The sequence below is a fragment of the Ailuropoda melanoleuca genome, chromosome 16 (genome assembly GCF_002007445.2).
Source record: "Ailuropoda melanoleuca isolate Jingjing chromosome 16, ASM200744v2, whole genome shotgun sequence".
NCBI classification, from domain to species: Eukaryota; Metazoa; Chordata; class Mammalia; order Carnivora; family Ursidae; genus Ailuropoda; species Ailuropoda melanoleuca.
The window spans coordinates 81494407-81509250 of NC_048233.1; the positions used below are offsets into that span (position 1 = coordinate 81494407).

The 14844-nt window shown below is 62.5% G+C and overlaps 1 protein-coding gene across 4 annotated transcripts; it reads right to left on the reverse strand.

Annotated features, from left to right (window-relative positions):
* Positions 1-413: 413 nt before the first annotated feature.
* FADS3 (fatty acid desaturase 3) lies at positions 414-13982 on the reverse strand. Of its 4 annotated transcripts, none has more exons than XM_034645568.1 (12): positions 13587-13981; positions 5894-6004; positions 5196-5393; positions 4752-4853; positions 4494-4577; positions 4131-4191; positions 3503-3579; positions 2972-3069; positions 2475-2571; positions 2312-2391; positions 1996-2121; positions 414-754 (listed from the first exon to the last, which is right to left on the reverse strand). In XM_034645568.1, exons 1-12 carry the CDS (start codon positions 13791-13793, stop codon positions 703-705), a joined length of 1293 nt encoding a protein of 430 aa, XP_034501459.1. In that variant the 5' UTR covers positions 13794-13981; the 3' UTR covers positions 414-702. The 4 variants fall into 4 exon arrangements, with proteins under 4 accessions (XP_034501459.1, XP_002926277.2, XP_034501461.1 ...); XM_002926231.4 differs by having other exon boundaries at positions 4494-4616; XM_034645570.1 differs by lacking the exon at positions 5196-5393 and having other exon boundaries at positions 13587-13982.
* Positions 13983-14844: the final 862 nt, after the last annotated feature.

A 14844-nucleotide genomic window follows, 5' to 3' on the forward strand; every position in this document is an offset into this window, starting at 1 on the left:
GAGGCTGCGGGAAGAGGCCAGTGCACGTCTGGGCCACACTGACTTCCCCTTTCTGCACTCAGAGGACACCTCGTACATGGCCTTCTGCCCTGAGCCCTGGTCTGCTGGACCAGCCCCTGTCCCGCTGTGCAGAGGAGTCAAGCGAGGGGAGCCCAGGGTGACTGCCCAAGGTTTGCAGAGACTGGATAAAGAACAGGAAGGGAGGGCCCAGACCCACAGAGAGATCTGAGCCGGGCGCAGTGGCCAGCTCCCCGACCCAGGGCCGAGGGGACCTCTGAAAGCCACCATTCACCACCCCCGTCCCCACCTTCATCTTCCAGCACCCCGATGGCCCCAGGGCCTGAATTCTCTCAGGAAGTCTGGGGCAGACTCCAGCCCCAAGATTCTTGCAGATTCAACACTCTACTCCATCATGTATCTGGGTTTGTTTTTATATAAAAATAAGAGTTTTCCCTAAATTCTTGCTCTGGGAAAACATGCCATGCTGTGTGGCTTTATGTACCATCCCCCTAGCCCTGGTCCTGTTTGGCCAAGAGCCATGGCCTCAGGGCCACCAAGCAGACAGGTGAGGGGGCCGAGGTGAAGACAGCAGATCCAGAAGGGTAGGCAGGGCCCCCTCGGCCAGGTGGGGAGGGGGGAGAGGGGGAGGTGTCAGGCCGGCCTGGGCCAGCTTGGTGTCAGCCAGGGCCCTGGGTGCTGCCCTCACTGGTGGAGGTAGGCTTCCAGCCAGACGTCACCAGACTTCTTCAGGGACCTAGAGGGCAGAGATGCGGTGAGTATGTTGACTGCAAGATACCGTCTCCCTGCCCCCAAGCCAGTGAGGGTACGTGCACTTGTACGTGCACTTGTCCCCATTCCTCTGGGGCAGGCAGCTCCAGTGGGGGGTGGGGGAGGCGCAAGGGTAACAGGAGAGGAAGCTACCCGCTCCTTAACTGGAGTAGAATCTAGACCTTGCCTGGGGGCAGACGGAACACAAAGGCCCAGTCCAGACCGGAGTCTGCACGGGCCTGTCCATCTTTCACCCAGCTCTCTCTTTTGTCTCCTGCTGGACCCTGCCACCCTGGGACCCCTATGTAAGCCATGGAGCCTGCCCCCCAAGAGCCTGACGACAGGCAGAGAAGCCTAGAAGGATCCACAACTCGCAAGGAAAACTCAGTGCCAAGGGTTCTAATGGGGCCGTGCCGAGTGGCAGGGGCTCAGAGCCCGGGGCCGGGAAGGAAGGGCCTCCAAGTGAAGGGAACGGCATGTGGCGAAGCACAGAGGTAGGGCTGCGGAATCTGACCGCGGTTCCCCACTGCCAAGGCGCCATCCCTCGCCTGGACAGCTACAGGAACCTTTGCTCTACTTCGACTCGAGCCCCGGCGGTGCATTCCCAGTCGCGGTGTCTTTCCAGAATCCCAGTCCTGCACGTCCCTCCTCCACTCACGTCGGCACACTCTTGCCTCAGGGCCTTTGCACCGCTGTTCCCTTGCCCCAGATGGTCTCCACCCTCACACCTGTCCCCATCGCCAGCCCTCTCCCCTCTTGCCCGTCTCTGCTCATATGGCGCCTTCTGAATACCACCTACCCTGCCCCCCTATTAAAATCCGAGTCCTGCCTGGCACTCCCATCCCCTCGCGCACTCCCATTCTTAGGTTTTGTGGGTTTTGTTTTGCCAAAGCGAATCTTCTCTTCCCACATTTTCTGCACTTATTTGAACCGCTTTCTGTCTCCCCTACTAGGCTGCCAGCTCCAGGAAGGCAGGGCCCTCGGCCTACTCTGCTCAGAGATACTGACGCACCGAGAGCCCTCAGGACAGAGTCTGGACCCACGACAGGTGCTCCCTAAAGCCAGCACTGTGAGAGAGCCCTGGGAAGGGAGGGAGGGCACAGGCTGAGGACAGAAAGGCTGATCAGAAAGGCCTCGCATGCCAGCTCTTGGAGAGGGACCCGTTTGGGCTCAGAGAGCTGCCCGGGAAGGGGCCCCAGGAGAGCCACTGTGCACGGGGGCCCTTACCCAACGATGTCCACCAGGGCGGTGAGGAAGGGCTTCACCTCGTAGCTGAGGCCATGCTTGGCACACAGCGCTTGCACCAGCGGGGCCACCTTGCGGTAGTTGTGCCTCGGCATCGTGGGGAAGAGGCTGGCAGGGACAGCGGGGACAGTGGGTGCTGGTGCCGGAGGTGAGGGCGGGCCGGAGGGAGCCCCCACCCGGCCATCACCTCCCAGGCCTCCCCGGGGATAAGCCTAGACACAGGGGCCCCTTGTCACCCCGGGACTCAGGACTCACTCCCCACCCCCACCCCCGTGGGGGCTGCAGGGCCCACACTCACTGGTGCTCAATCTGGAAGTTGAGGTGCCCGCTGAACCAGTCAATGAAGAGCGAGGGCTCCACGTTGCAGGTCGCTGACAGCTGCCAGGAATGGGTGGGGCACTGGTGAGACAGGTGGGCATGCGGCCCCCATTCCCCCTAGCGGCCGCAGCCCTATAGCCCACCTGAGAGCTGGCCCAGTCCCGGTGCTTCTCGTGGCCGATCTCCTTGGGGATGTGGTTCATCTGCGTGATCCACACGAACCAGTGGCTCTCCAGGACCCTGTGAGGGGAGGCTCAGGCACACCCCGTGTCCAGCTCCCCCCTTGGATCGGACCTGGGCCTCAGCTTCCTCCTCTGCGCCACGGACTGTGGTAACCCCTCCCCCCACTGGTGTTTAAGGAGGCTGAGCAAAGCAGGGCCCACAACCCTGCGGAGCCCGGAGCAGCCCTGCTCACGAGGGTGACATCCATGGGGCTGCCTGTAAGCCAGGCGACGGCCCCCAGACCCACTGCCCCTGGGATCCTGCCGCTCGTGTTCCTCAGCCCCCCAGGGAGGTGGCCCTGCCGTCCCCACACTGCAGACGGGGACGTGGAGGCTCTGAGTGTGCAGGGCTGGGGCCAGGGGCCCCCGCTGCCTGTGTGTGCCCTGTCCAACCCCTGCCAGTCGGAAGCTGGCCCTACCTGACAGCAACGAAGAGGAGCAGAGCCCCGGGGAGGCCGTAGAAGGGGGTGTAGCACAAGAGAAAGCGCGAGTAGAAGCTGGCGGCCCACAGCAGGTCCTGCAGGGGAGGGGGCGGGGCACAGAGGGCATCATCCACCCCTCCTGCTGGCACAGAGGGCGTCATCCACCCCTCCTGCTGGCTGTGCCTCGGAGCCCCAGACGGGTCCCTGCGCCTCTCCGGGCTGGTTTCTCAGCAAGGTAAAGGGACAGGGTCCTTGCCTTCCCAGCCTCATGGGGCTGACTCTGGAGAGGAAGGTGCCATGGGGGGATCCCTCCCTGGGAGACAGCCCAGAGGCTCCCCACCCCCAGGGAGGACGCCCCGACTGGGACAGACCCCCGGCACACCCGTGCACACTCGCACACGTACACACGTGTATCACAGCATCACTTGCGCACCTGTTTGCATCCGTGGGCAGGGCTGCCCCATCGTGCCCCACCTCCCGCCGCCACAGCTGGCTTCCCTGGCAGACCCGTGCCGAGCCCCCACTCACCGTCCACTGCATGCACACCAGCATGTAGGCCAGATTTTCCACTTCAAAGTTCACCAGGGTGAGCAGCGGTGGGCCGACTGCAAGGGGGCACGAGGGGACTCAGGGGGAGCAGGGCTGGGGTGCCAAGCAGGAGAGGCCGAGGGAGTTGGGGAGCGAGGTGCCGTTATCCCGGGAATGCCTGTGGGACCTCAGGCTGGTCCCCTCCAGCCGGGTGACCCCGCATCACCCACAAGGCCTAGTACACGGTCTTCCCTTGGCATCAGAGCCTCTGCGGGCCCGGGGCCAGCTTCCCACGTCCCCACCCTTAAATCCTCACCCTGGCCGCCCCAACGACTGCCCCAGTGCTCGAGGGCTCCGGACCCCTCTGATGTGAGCGCAGGAAAGAATTCCGAAAACTCCGGGCAGGGGCAGGGCCAGGGCCGTGGCTGCCTCTAGCGAGGGGAGAGTCAGCCCTGGCTGCGGGCTGGGATGCCCGGGGCCGGGGGAGGCCTGCAGGTGCCGTACTGAGGGAGTTTTAACAAGCGGGCCCCTCTCCCGGGAGGTGGCGGAAGTTGTCCAGGGGCGGCAGGCACGGTCCCGGGCCCCGTGGTGGCCCCCGCTCCAGGAGGACGGACGGACAGACACTCACTCAGGAAGAAGTACAGGTGCTGGTGGTTGTAGGGTAGGTAGCGGCGCTTCTTCCTGCCGTACTGTGGAGACAGCAGGGCTGGGGAGAGCGGCCCACCAGGCCCGCCTCCTCCCAGGTGGGGTCAGGGGGCTGACGGCGGCCAAGGCAACCCTAGGTTCCAGCCATTGGGTTCATCACCCCCGGCAGGCTGGCAAGCGGGGAAGGGGTGCCCCTCGGGCAGGGGCTCAGCCTGGAGTCAGAGCGGGGGGCTTGGTCAGGGGCCAGGCCTGGGCCACAGTGAGGGGCTCAGTGGCTACAGCCACCCTCCCCCGCCCCCACTGAGCGGCAGGCCCAGCCGAGTGAGTCGATGTTCTCCCCACACACCTCAACGGACGACTCCCCCAGGAGGAAGACGGGCGCCACGGTCACATCTGGGTCTTTGTGGAAGATGTTGGGCTTGGCGTGGTGCTGGAAATGACGGAAGTTCCACCAGTGGGCCGAGAAGCCCTGCAGGGGATGAGGGGGGCTCTCAGGGCCGGGGCCAGGCCAGGTCCACCACCCCATGCCCGCACACTTGCGCAGACCCGGCGAGACACCCCCAGCTCAGCCCCTGGCTCCCCACCACCCATCCTGCCCCCTCACCTTCAGCTGCCCCATCACAAACTGCTGGGCCACGTGGTTCCACTGGGACTTCCTGAAGACCGAGGTATGGCCCAGGTCATGCTGCAGACACCAGGACTGAGCCTGGGGACAGAAGCAGGGTCAGGAGCCGGTGGGAGGGAACCGGGGGGGCTCCCAGCTCCCAGGGCACCCCCACAGCTAATGCTGCGTTTTAAGACACTGTGGGCCACCTTCCTCTTTTTAACAGATGAGGACAACTGAGTTTCGGGAGGCCTAGGGGCTTGCAAGCCTGTCACGGAGCTCGTTTAACACGCAGCTTGACCTCCAGATACACGCCTTGTGGGGCCTCTGCGGCTCATTCATTCATTCATTCATTCACTCAGCAAATACATCCAGAGTGTCCTCGTGGGCCAGGCCCCATGCTACTGGACAGTTTCGGCGGCGGCAGAGCAGTGCTGGAGTCACCTGGGAGGTGGCCAGGACAAGGGCGGCAAGGGCGCTGGGCACCCAGCCCGGGCCGAAGAGGTAGATGACAAGCCAAGCGAGCACCTCCATGGCCAGGATGTGGCCCAGCAGGAGGGCGAAGAAGGCGGGCTTGGCCTCAAACAGCTCCATGTCCTCAGCCGCCTGGCGCAGGGCTCGGAAGTCCTTGACCAGCTGGGCCTGCCGCGGTGGAAGGGCTGGTCAGCTACAGAAGCGAGGGCCCAGTGGTCCCAGGGAGCCCCGTCCCAGCGCCAGGCCCCGGGGGTGCAGCCGGAGGGACAGAGGGGTGAGAGCACCAGCCTGGGGTCTGAGCTGGGGAGCCGGCTGGTGGCAAAGGCTTGCTCCACAAAAGGTGTGGGGTGCATGAGAAGCAGAGAAAGCCAGAGCGGGGAAAACCCTTAGAGCCCAGTGCGCCCCAGCCCTCAGTGTAGGTGGGGATCCTGGGCCCAGAGCAGGAAACACAGCAAATGCGGGCCCAGCCAGCCTTGGGGCCCCCAGCTCCTGAAGGCATCCCTCCAGCTCTACCTTCAGCTACCTGCCCAGGAAGGGATGGCAAACCCAGCCTTGGCCCTGGGGACGGGCCCCTGGGAAGAATGTGGATGGAGTTGCTGCTGGTGATGGCCCCCACCCCTTCCACCCCCCCCACTGGGGGCTTGGCCTCCACCAGGGCCCCCACTCACGTCCTGGGGTCCATCGTGGCTGGGCTCCTCGGGGGCCAGCTCTCCGATCAGCAGGGGCTGCAGGAACTTGCGCACGAAATTGAGGTCCTGGTGGAAGGCGCGGAAGGCATCCTGGGGAGAGCCCACAGTCAGGAGGACAGACAGACGGCAGTTGGAGACAAGGCGGGAGGACCGCTGATGGAAGGGCGGTGCACTGATAGATGGAGAATCAGCTGGTTGTTCAGCGGTCACATCAACAGGGCCAAACAGGTCCACGCTGCCCACTGGCCCGGCCCGGTGCCCCCCAGGCCCTGGGAGCCCTGCTGGAAGCGCCGCACCTGCCGGGCCCCAGCTGCTTGCCCCAGCGCAGGGGGCCCTTCTCCAAAAATCAGGCAACGGCCACACAGACTGAGTTCTTAGGTTTGCAAGGAAGATACTCAAACAGTAAAGCTCATTTGATTTTTAAAGCAGAAGTGGAAAAAATCACTTTAAAAAAAAAAGACAAATGAAATAAATACTGCATGTTCCTGTGATTCTCTGTAACAGCTGGGGGTGAGGGTGAGGGTGGGGGTGCAACACAATGGGGGGTTGGAGGGCCAGACCGACAAAGCGACAAAGCACCAGGGATCGGGACCAGTGAGGAAGCCGGCCCTGGGCAGCTCTGAAAGGTTAGCCGAACTGCAACGGTACAACGGGGTTCCTTAGTCTCGCGGAGCGAGTCCTGCGGCGACGGGCTTGCTCCTGTTCCCAGCTCTTCACCGGATCTTTACCCCTGAGCTTTCAGAGGCTCTCTCTGAAGGAACCAGCCCTCACCACCCAGCTGCCTGCAGGACAGGAAGGAGCAGTGACTGGGGGGGAGCCGTGCTGTCCCCGCGGGCCTGGGGAAGGGGCCTGTTGGCGGCCAAAGGAAACGGCTTTGAAGAAGGCTGAGAACGGGGCCTCTATTGTTCTCTTGCTCACAAGCCTTCCAGCTTCTGGGGGACGTCCAGACGGACGGCTGGGCCCCTGTATTTGCTACTGTACATCCCACGTGGTCCTGTGGGGAGGAAGCACTTCGGGCCCCTCCAGTCCCCCCCTTAGAGGCCACACCTGCGGGACCCACCCAAGGGGTCCCTTTTCCTGTTGTCTGCTCTCTTGCTGGCCCGGGGCAGCCGAGAGACTGGGAGGGAAGGGCGGGCTGGCAAGGCGCAGCTTCTGGAATACCCTAATACCCTAGGCGCTGGGGAAGGTGACTTGGGGCCCGTCCCTGAGCTTCTAAGAGGGGACAGGGCTGTGTAGTGCGGATCTCCGCCTCTCCAGGAGGAGACCTGGGAGAGAGGACGTGGAGGGGAGACCGGCCCCACAGGAAGCTGCCTGGCCAGGGCCTCCTGGGGAACTGGGAGGGAAGACAGCTCTGGGGTTCGGCTGACCCCACTCACTGTGACCTTGAGCGAAGTCTGTCCTCCTGCTGGGACCAGGCAGAAGAGGGCAAGACACCAGCGCCTTTCTGGCTCTGGGCTGGGAGCATTAACCTTTCTATTCTCTTACTTTACTCTTCTAACCATTGTTACGTATACAGTTAAGTGGCCTCAAGTGCGTTCACACGGCCGGGCGACCATCGCCACCCAGCAACTTTTCATCTCTGCCCCCGTGAAACACTGACTGCCCCCAGCCCCCGGCAGCCACTACTCTGCCGTCTCTACGAATTCGACTACTCTAGGCACCTCTGATAAGAGGAATCGAACATATTCGTCCTTCTGTGACAAACCTGTCACTCAGCATCACGTCCTCAAGCTTCATCATGTCATAGCAGGTGGCAGAATTTCCTTCCTTTTGAAGGCTGACGAGCACTGACTGACTCCCTCTTGCTTCCTCTGAAAGTTCCCTGGCAGCACATGGCTCCAGCCCCAGGATTTCCTCCCTGCTCTTCCAGCCCTTCTTCTCTCCCCCCTCCCATGCTCTGTGTGTCCCGGGGCCACGCTGGTGCCCAGCAGACCCCCAGACGCTCCAAGGCCACACTCTGGAGCTAAGAAGATGCGGGAGCAGGCCCGCCTCCTAGACTCTCCCTGGGCCGTGACTCACCCAGGCCAGGCCTGGGGATGCCCTGAGGGAGAGGGCCACCAGAGGGACTTCCAGCCACGTCTATCCACTGGTGTGACAAGGGGAGGTGTGAGCCCCCGAAGCACCGGTGAGAAAATCCCACAGCTCACAGACAAGGCCCCCACTGAAAGCTCCGGGCTCGCTGTGGCAGGTCCTGGGAAAGCAGGGGGACACCACTGAGCAGTTCTTCCTTTTTTCCTTTTTTTTTAAGATTTTATTTATGTATTTGAGAGAAAGAGAGAGAGAGACAGACAGAGAGAGAGCAAGCGTGAGCAGGCAGAGGAGAAAGAACCTGAAGCCGACTCCGCACTGAGCTGGGAGCCCGATGCAGGGCTCAATCCCACAACTGCAAGATCATGACCCGAGCCGAAGCCAAGAGGCGGACGCCTGATGAACTGATCCGCCCCGGCGCCCAGAGCCTGTTCTCATGCTCTCAATACCAACAAGGTGCGTCGCTGGCCTCAGGCCAAAACCTAATGCCCCAGCAAACAGCTTCTGCTGGAACACTTGGCGGGCCACGTGACCAGATCCCCTCTGGGCCCAGGGGCTGTGGGCGGCAGATTCAGAGAGGTTAAGCCACTTACAAAGGTCACACAGCTCCATCTGAGGGAGATGGGATCAGAATCCAGTCTGACTGGAAAACCGTGCTTGGGGCCACGTGGCACTAGCCCAGGGCGGCCACTCCTGGGCCACAGAGGAGCCAGCGGGCCTCGTGGGCAGCAGGTGCAGGGCAGTGGGGTGGAGAGTGGCCCTCACCACGAAGCTGGCCACCATCCCACAAAACCAAGGACCGGGCTGCTTGGAGGCTGGACTGCGGGGGACAGGAGGGTGGTCCTGGTGTTTCTTGAGCTGCACTGCCTGAGTTTGTGGGGACCCCACCCTCACCCACCCCTGGTGCACCTGGAAACGTCCTACGACCCTCCCCCCCTAACGCGCCAACGGTGGCCTTGCAGGTCTCTCCCGCGGTCCTGGAACAGAGCTGCGTGAGACCACTGGTGGCCCTCACAGAAGCTGCTGGTGGCAGTGACAGGCTCCGTCCACAGGGCTGTCACCAGAGCCTGGCATAGCAGGGGCTGGATAGCAGGTGTGAACACATGGACAAGAGCCAACCGTCCACAGCCCACAAGGCCGGGGTAAGAACCATTTTACTGGCACGGAGGCTCAGAGTGGTAGGGACACCTGCCTATGTCAGAGTTTGTCATGGCAGAGCTGGGATTTGAACCCAAGCAGATCTGTGATGTCCATGGCCCTCCTAGCCCTGCCTCGGCCCCTGGAGGGGCTCCTGCCCTGCCTCACAGCCCCTCGTGAGCCCCGAGTAGAAGCCAGCTACCAGGTGGGCGTGGGGTAGGAGAGGGGAGTGCACCCTGCCAGTCAAGTCCCAGCCAGCCTGAAGCTGGGGAACAGGGACACAGTGGGGACAGGCGAGCATTCCTGCTTACTCCCCAAAGAATCAGCAATGTTCCAGATCAGTAAGGGAATGGAGCAGGGCTGCTGGGGCCTCAGGGGGTCTGGGTCTGTCCTTGCAGCCTCCTTAAGCCTCTGTTGAGGAGGCAGAAGTGGGTTGTGATGATGGGGGACGGGGCGGGAAGCCTCAGGGGATACCCCAGGAACCCCTCCGTCCCTTCCTCTCCCAGGTGGGAAGATAAAGGAGGCCCTCATGTCCACGCGTGCTCCTCCCATCCCCCACCCCCAGCACTCCTCCTCGGAGTCAGCGGGGAAGTACTATCAGGGTCCCCGTTTCACAAACGAGGACACGAAGACACGGAAGCCAAAGGGCACACAGCTCCGAACACAGCACATCGAACTCCCACCGCACGGGCCCCCCAGCGCAATGACAGACCCTCCCAGAAAGCTGCTCCCGGTGCCCCTGGTGCCGGGCCGCCACCCACCTGAGGGCTCCACCCCGCACCCTTGGCTTCACAAGCGTCAGGCACCCCAAAGGGGCCAGGCCCTCTGCCACCATCACTCTCTAGCTCCCTGGGCGTGGGAAACCACAATGCTTGCGTGCCCTCGGGGAGAAGAACAGAGGGCTGCCAGGGCGCCCAGGCCACTAGCGTCCCCGCGTCTGCACTGTGTTCCTGCCCAGCACTCCCCCAGGGCAGGAGCCGGACACCGCAACTACCCTGGGCAGGAGCCTGAGTGGGTGGGGACCCTGCAGAAACCACCTACGTAGCCCAGGGAAGTCACACTCCATGGGGAGTGTCAGGCGGCAGGGCTTTCCAGGCAGCCAGCCTGGGGGGTGGAAGCAGTGGGGGTGGTTTGGAGCAGGGTCCTCCGCGTTCCTGGCCAGCCCCCACAAAGGCTCCCCGCCCGCCAGAGCCGCCATCTGCCCCACCTCCCCCAGCTCCGACCCAGGCACAGACCCCACCCTCCAAGCCCAAGGACCAAAGCCCTGCCCTTTGAGGGCCCCAAGAAGGTCCCTTCATGTCACCCACAGTCAGCCTGTCTCCTCACCTGCAAAATGGGCCAACTCTCATACCTGCCTTCAGTGGGTTGCTGTCCGAACACCCCTGGAAGCTAACTCCTAATACTGCCCCCCTGGTGCCCCTGGGCCCCCAGCAGCTCCCTCCTTCTGCCCTGGCCATGCCTGCCCTTCGGAGCCCAGGTGAATGGCCACCTCTTCTGAGGGATCTCACCTGGGAGAAGGCAGGTCCCCCACCATCTCTTCCCTTAGCCTCCTGCCCTTCTGGAGGGCTCTGCCTTCCGCTCCACAGTAGGGATCCCCTTAAATGTATCTCAGATTGCCCTGGCTTCCCTGCTCTGCCCTCCAAGATCCCCTTAGAATAAAACCAAAGTCCTGCTTCCAGAGACAAAGAAGCCAGCGGGAACCAGCTCCTGTTACCTCTGGACCTCGCTGCCTGCCCTTCTCCCCACTGCTCTACTCCAGCCCCGCTGATATCCTTGCGGTTCCTTGAGTACCTTCCCACCTCTGAGCCTCTGCTCCAGCTCGACCCTCTGCTAAGGAACTTCGTCCTTGCGATGTTTTGCTCGCGGCTATATCTTCAGAGATTAGAACACGGTTTGGTGGATACGATATGCTCACTGAATATCTGCTGATGGTTTCATGATTCAGTAAGTGAAGAATGAATGAATGAATGAATGGAAAAAAAACAGTTAAGTCACAGGACAGCAAGAGGATGGGCTACGGATTCACATCTCAGACCCTGCACTTAATTTCAAGTCACTTTCCTTTTTTGAGCCTCAGTTTTCCCCATCTGTAAAGTGCGAAAATCACTAATAGTACCTGCCTCAGAGGGGTATGCTGAGGACTAAAACAGAGGATCCATAAATGAAGTGCTGAATTTGGAGTCCAGCACGTAGTAGGTGCTCAGTGCCCAGCCCCGGTATATTCCGACCGGCAGCGGCCAGGCCCCAACCCTCCCCGGCTGGCTCCGCTAGTCTCAGGCGCCTCTGACTCTTAGGCAAACCTGGCTCAGGGCCCAGAGCACTCTCCCCAGGGTACCCAGCTTTGTATCCCAGGATGGCCACAGGCTGACTTCATGGCACAGGAACTCTGGGAATTTCCCGACAGGAAGGCTTCTGTTGCCTGGACATGAGAACAGCTGATGGGCGCCTGGGGCTAGTGAGAGGTGGCTGGGGGAACACAGCCCTAGCATGACAGCTGCCCCACCCCTACCTGTGCCCTGGGGCCTGGGATGGGGCGCCTGGGGCCGGACTCCGCCACACATAGCACTGGGCTGGGCGCATCTGTCATCTGTGCTGTGGGCCCATCAGAGACAAACGTTAGGGTTCCCCACCCCCAGCCACTTCAGAACCCCTTTGGCCTGAACAGACCAGGTATTGCTGGCAACCCCGGACCCATGTTTGGAGCCCTGAGGAAGCTAAGACGGCCCCAATGCCACTCCTTCCCATTACAGCCATGGCTAGAACCAGACAAGGCCACCCAGCCCGGGGGCGGCTACGGCATGGCTGGTCCACCGCCCTCTGTGCTTTGCTGGGCCCACTCACGCTTACCAGCCAGCCACACACACCAAGCAGGAGCGACTACGTGGCAGCCCCGGGGCCACAAAGTTGAGAAGGCACGGTCCTGCCCGCAGCTGGCTCACTGTCTGGCCCAGCTCTCCCCATTTTACAGATGAAGAAACTGAGGCTCAGAGGAGTAACACCTGGTTCAGGGTCACTCTGAGTCTCCAGCGGCAGAGCCAGGACCCAGCCCCAGGGAGCAGACTGCTTTTTAGCAATGAGAAAGAGACCTTACTGGCGATGAACCAATGCGAAACCTGTCAGACGGCGGTCTTGGGGTCGAGCGCTAACGGTATGATGGGGTTGCCATGTGGGAGGCCCCCAGCACCGGCCTGGGCACCAAGCTGGAACAAGTGATTGAGAAATGCCCTGCGTCATCCTTCCCCTCAGCTCCAAGGTTGGGGTGGCCTTGAGGGGTGGCCAGGGCCGTGGCACCTCACTCCCCCATGCCCCAGCAGAAATGCACACACGTACGACCACGCACACAAATGCGTATAGGGCTCACACGCGTACAGGCCTGTGCGTGGTCACACACTTGGCCCCCAGTCATCTTCAACTCCATGGCCACCACCTGGCCCACGGGCAAGGCTTTCTGTCAGGTTCTAGGCTTTCAGGAGGCTGAAAGGGTGGAAGTGGGGAAGAGAGACCTTTTCCCTTCAAGAGTCCATGGAGATTGTCCAAGCCAGCCGCCCTGGTAAACAGGGACACTGACCTCCTGGGACAGAACCCAATTTCTTCTGCTGCTTAAAGTTCTGCCAGTTAGGGATTCATCTCCTGACATCTTGAAGATTCCTGACACCCAGGGTGGCCAACCTAGAATGTTAGATGGGCAAGGCAGAGCATCATGGCCTCAAAACCTTGTCTCCGGCTGGGGGACTGCTGGACTCCGGGAAAGGGGCCGATGAGAAAGGAGTCTCCTCGCAACAGCCTGCTCGACCACTGGACTCCGGCCAGACAGTCCCAGTGGACCAGGCCACGTCCCTCCTTGGCAAGACATGTCTAGACATGGGCTGGGTAGGGGAAGTCGGGGTCCCCCAGGGCCAGCCTATTCCTGGGGTGACCATGCTTCCCGAGGAGGCCCACCCAGCCTGGCTGGCAAAGTTCTCCCACGTGCAGCTGCCAGCCCAGGAGAGGTGAGTCACTGCCCCTCAGAGCAGTTTACAGCGGCTCTTGGGAAAGCCACAGACCTCTGGGCCCTGCCCAAGCCTTGCTGCCCAGCCCCCAGGCTCTGGTGGCACATCCCTGCCAGTCTCGGGGGGGGGGGCAGACCCCACCCTACCCCTGGCACTCAGCAAAAGGAACCTGGCCTGGGGGACCCAGAACTGAGAGAAGAAGCTCAGGGCACACGGAGGGCTCGTTGGCCAGGACACACCCACCTCTGAGAGCCCCTTACTCCTGCACAGACCCTCCCCTGCCCTAGCCCAGGCCTGCCCCAAGGCCCTGCGGGGAGGTTCTCCATGCAGGGACGTGGCCTCCTTACTCCACATCAGGCCCTGGCTTGTCCATCCCAATCCTGGTCCCGGACCAGGAGATCAAAGGTCAGCGAAGAGTAGAAAGGATGCCAGACCCCGCAAGTAGAGAGGGTCCCAGTGCCCACGACCAGGCCCCGGCCAGCGCCAGGCTTCACCCGGCCAGCGGTGGGCTTCCTTACCGTGGCGTCCTCAGCGCCGTGGTGGCCAATGAGGCGGCTGCCCCCAGGGTGCCGCTGTGCCCAGCGGCTGATGTCGTAGACGCGACGCTCGATGACCAGCCACTTGTCGTCCGGCAGGTTGTGCTGGCGGATCTGCTCCCAGCGGAAGGTGGGCAGCGGCGCCCCCGGCTGCGCGGGCCCCCCGCCGGGCTCCCCGACGCCGCCCATGGCTGCGTGCGAAAGCCCTCGGGCCCCCGGTACCTCTACGAGGTCCGACAGAGTCCCCGAGGGGAGCGAGTCGCGGCCCCAGGGGCGTCCTCCGCCGCCACCGGCTCCTCCGCGGCCCCGCCCTGCCGCTGCGGCCGCCGTACGAGCGTGCGCCTGCCCGGCTCCCGGCGCAGGGAACTTTTCCCTCCCTTATAACCGCGCTGACAGCGCCCGCCTCCGCCTCCTCCCCTNGCGTGGGGCACAGGGGAGGGACGGGACTTTACACCCTGGACCGGTGCGGCCGTGCCCTCGGGGGCCGGGTCTGCGCCGGCGGGGCTTGAAACCACGGTGTGCGCACGGGGCTTCCAGCCACGCGTCCTGGAACGTTCAGTCCCGAGCGCATGGAGGTGGGCGCATGGAGGTGGGAACGCTGCCTCGGGGTGACTGTAAACAGCTTTTAAACAATCGGCCTCCGGCGTCTGCGCAGCGAGGCCGCCGTCGGGGCTGAGCGACTCGCCGCGCCAACCCGCCCGGCGCGGGGCAGTCTGCGGGGTCCGTGGTCTTCCTAACGCGGGGGCTGCAGGGTGGGGATGTGGAGGGGGGCAGGGGCACCGGAATCGGTTGCGGGTTGCTGTCATTCACTGACGGCTCTGCTGGGTGGCTTGCTTGTTACAGCACCCTCCCCCCTTTTTACTTAAAAAAATTCAAGTCCTTTTGAGAGTGTAAGATGCTCCCCAAACTACTTTTTGTGTGTTTTTGAGATAAAGACACCTGTTCCTAAAAGCGAAGCGCTCGCACTCTGCCTGGAAAGCAAGCAGGCCAAGGTTATGCGGCGGCAGCGGGTGTGAAACTCGAGTAACCGCACCATCACCCGACAGCCTGCTGCGGCCAGACCGCGGCGCTCACCTCCAGGGTGGGATTCAGCCGGGCTGGTTTGGAGGCAGAGAATTGCATTTGGAACAGGTTCCAAGGGTGGTGATGCTGCTGTGCTGGTTCAGGGAACGCTCTTGGAGCACACGAAGTAGATTTCTACGATACGCTAACCTTTTATCTTGGTTTAACAATTTGTAGG

Bases quoted from the DNA above. Each gene is read 5' to 3' on its own strand.
- FADS3 (XM_002926231.4), bottom strand. From the start codon at position 13,793: ATGGGCGGCGTCGGGGAGCCCGGCGGGGGGCCCGCGCAGCCGGGGGCG. The intron at 6,005-13,586 runs GTAAGGAAGCCC...GGCTCTCCCCAG, and splicing joins ACGGCGCTGAGGACGCCACG to GATGCCTTCCGCGCCTTCCA. The intron at 2,122-2,311 runs GTGAGTGTGGGC...TGTCCCTGCCAG, and splicing joins AACTTCCAGATTGAGCACCA to CCTCTTCCCCACGATGCCGA.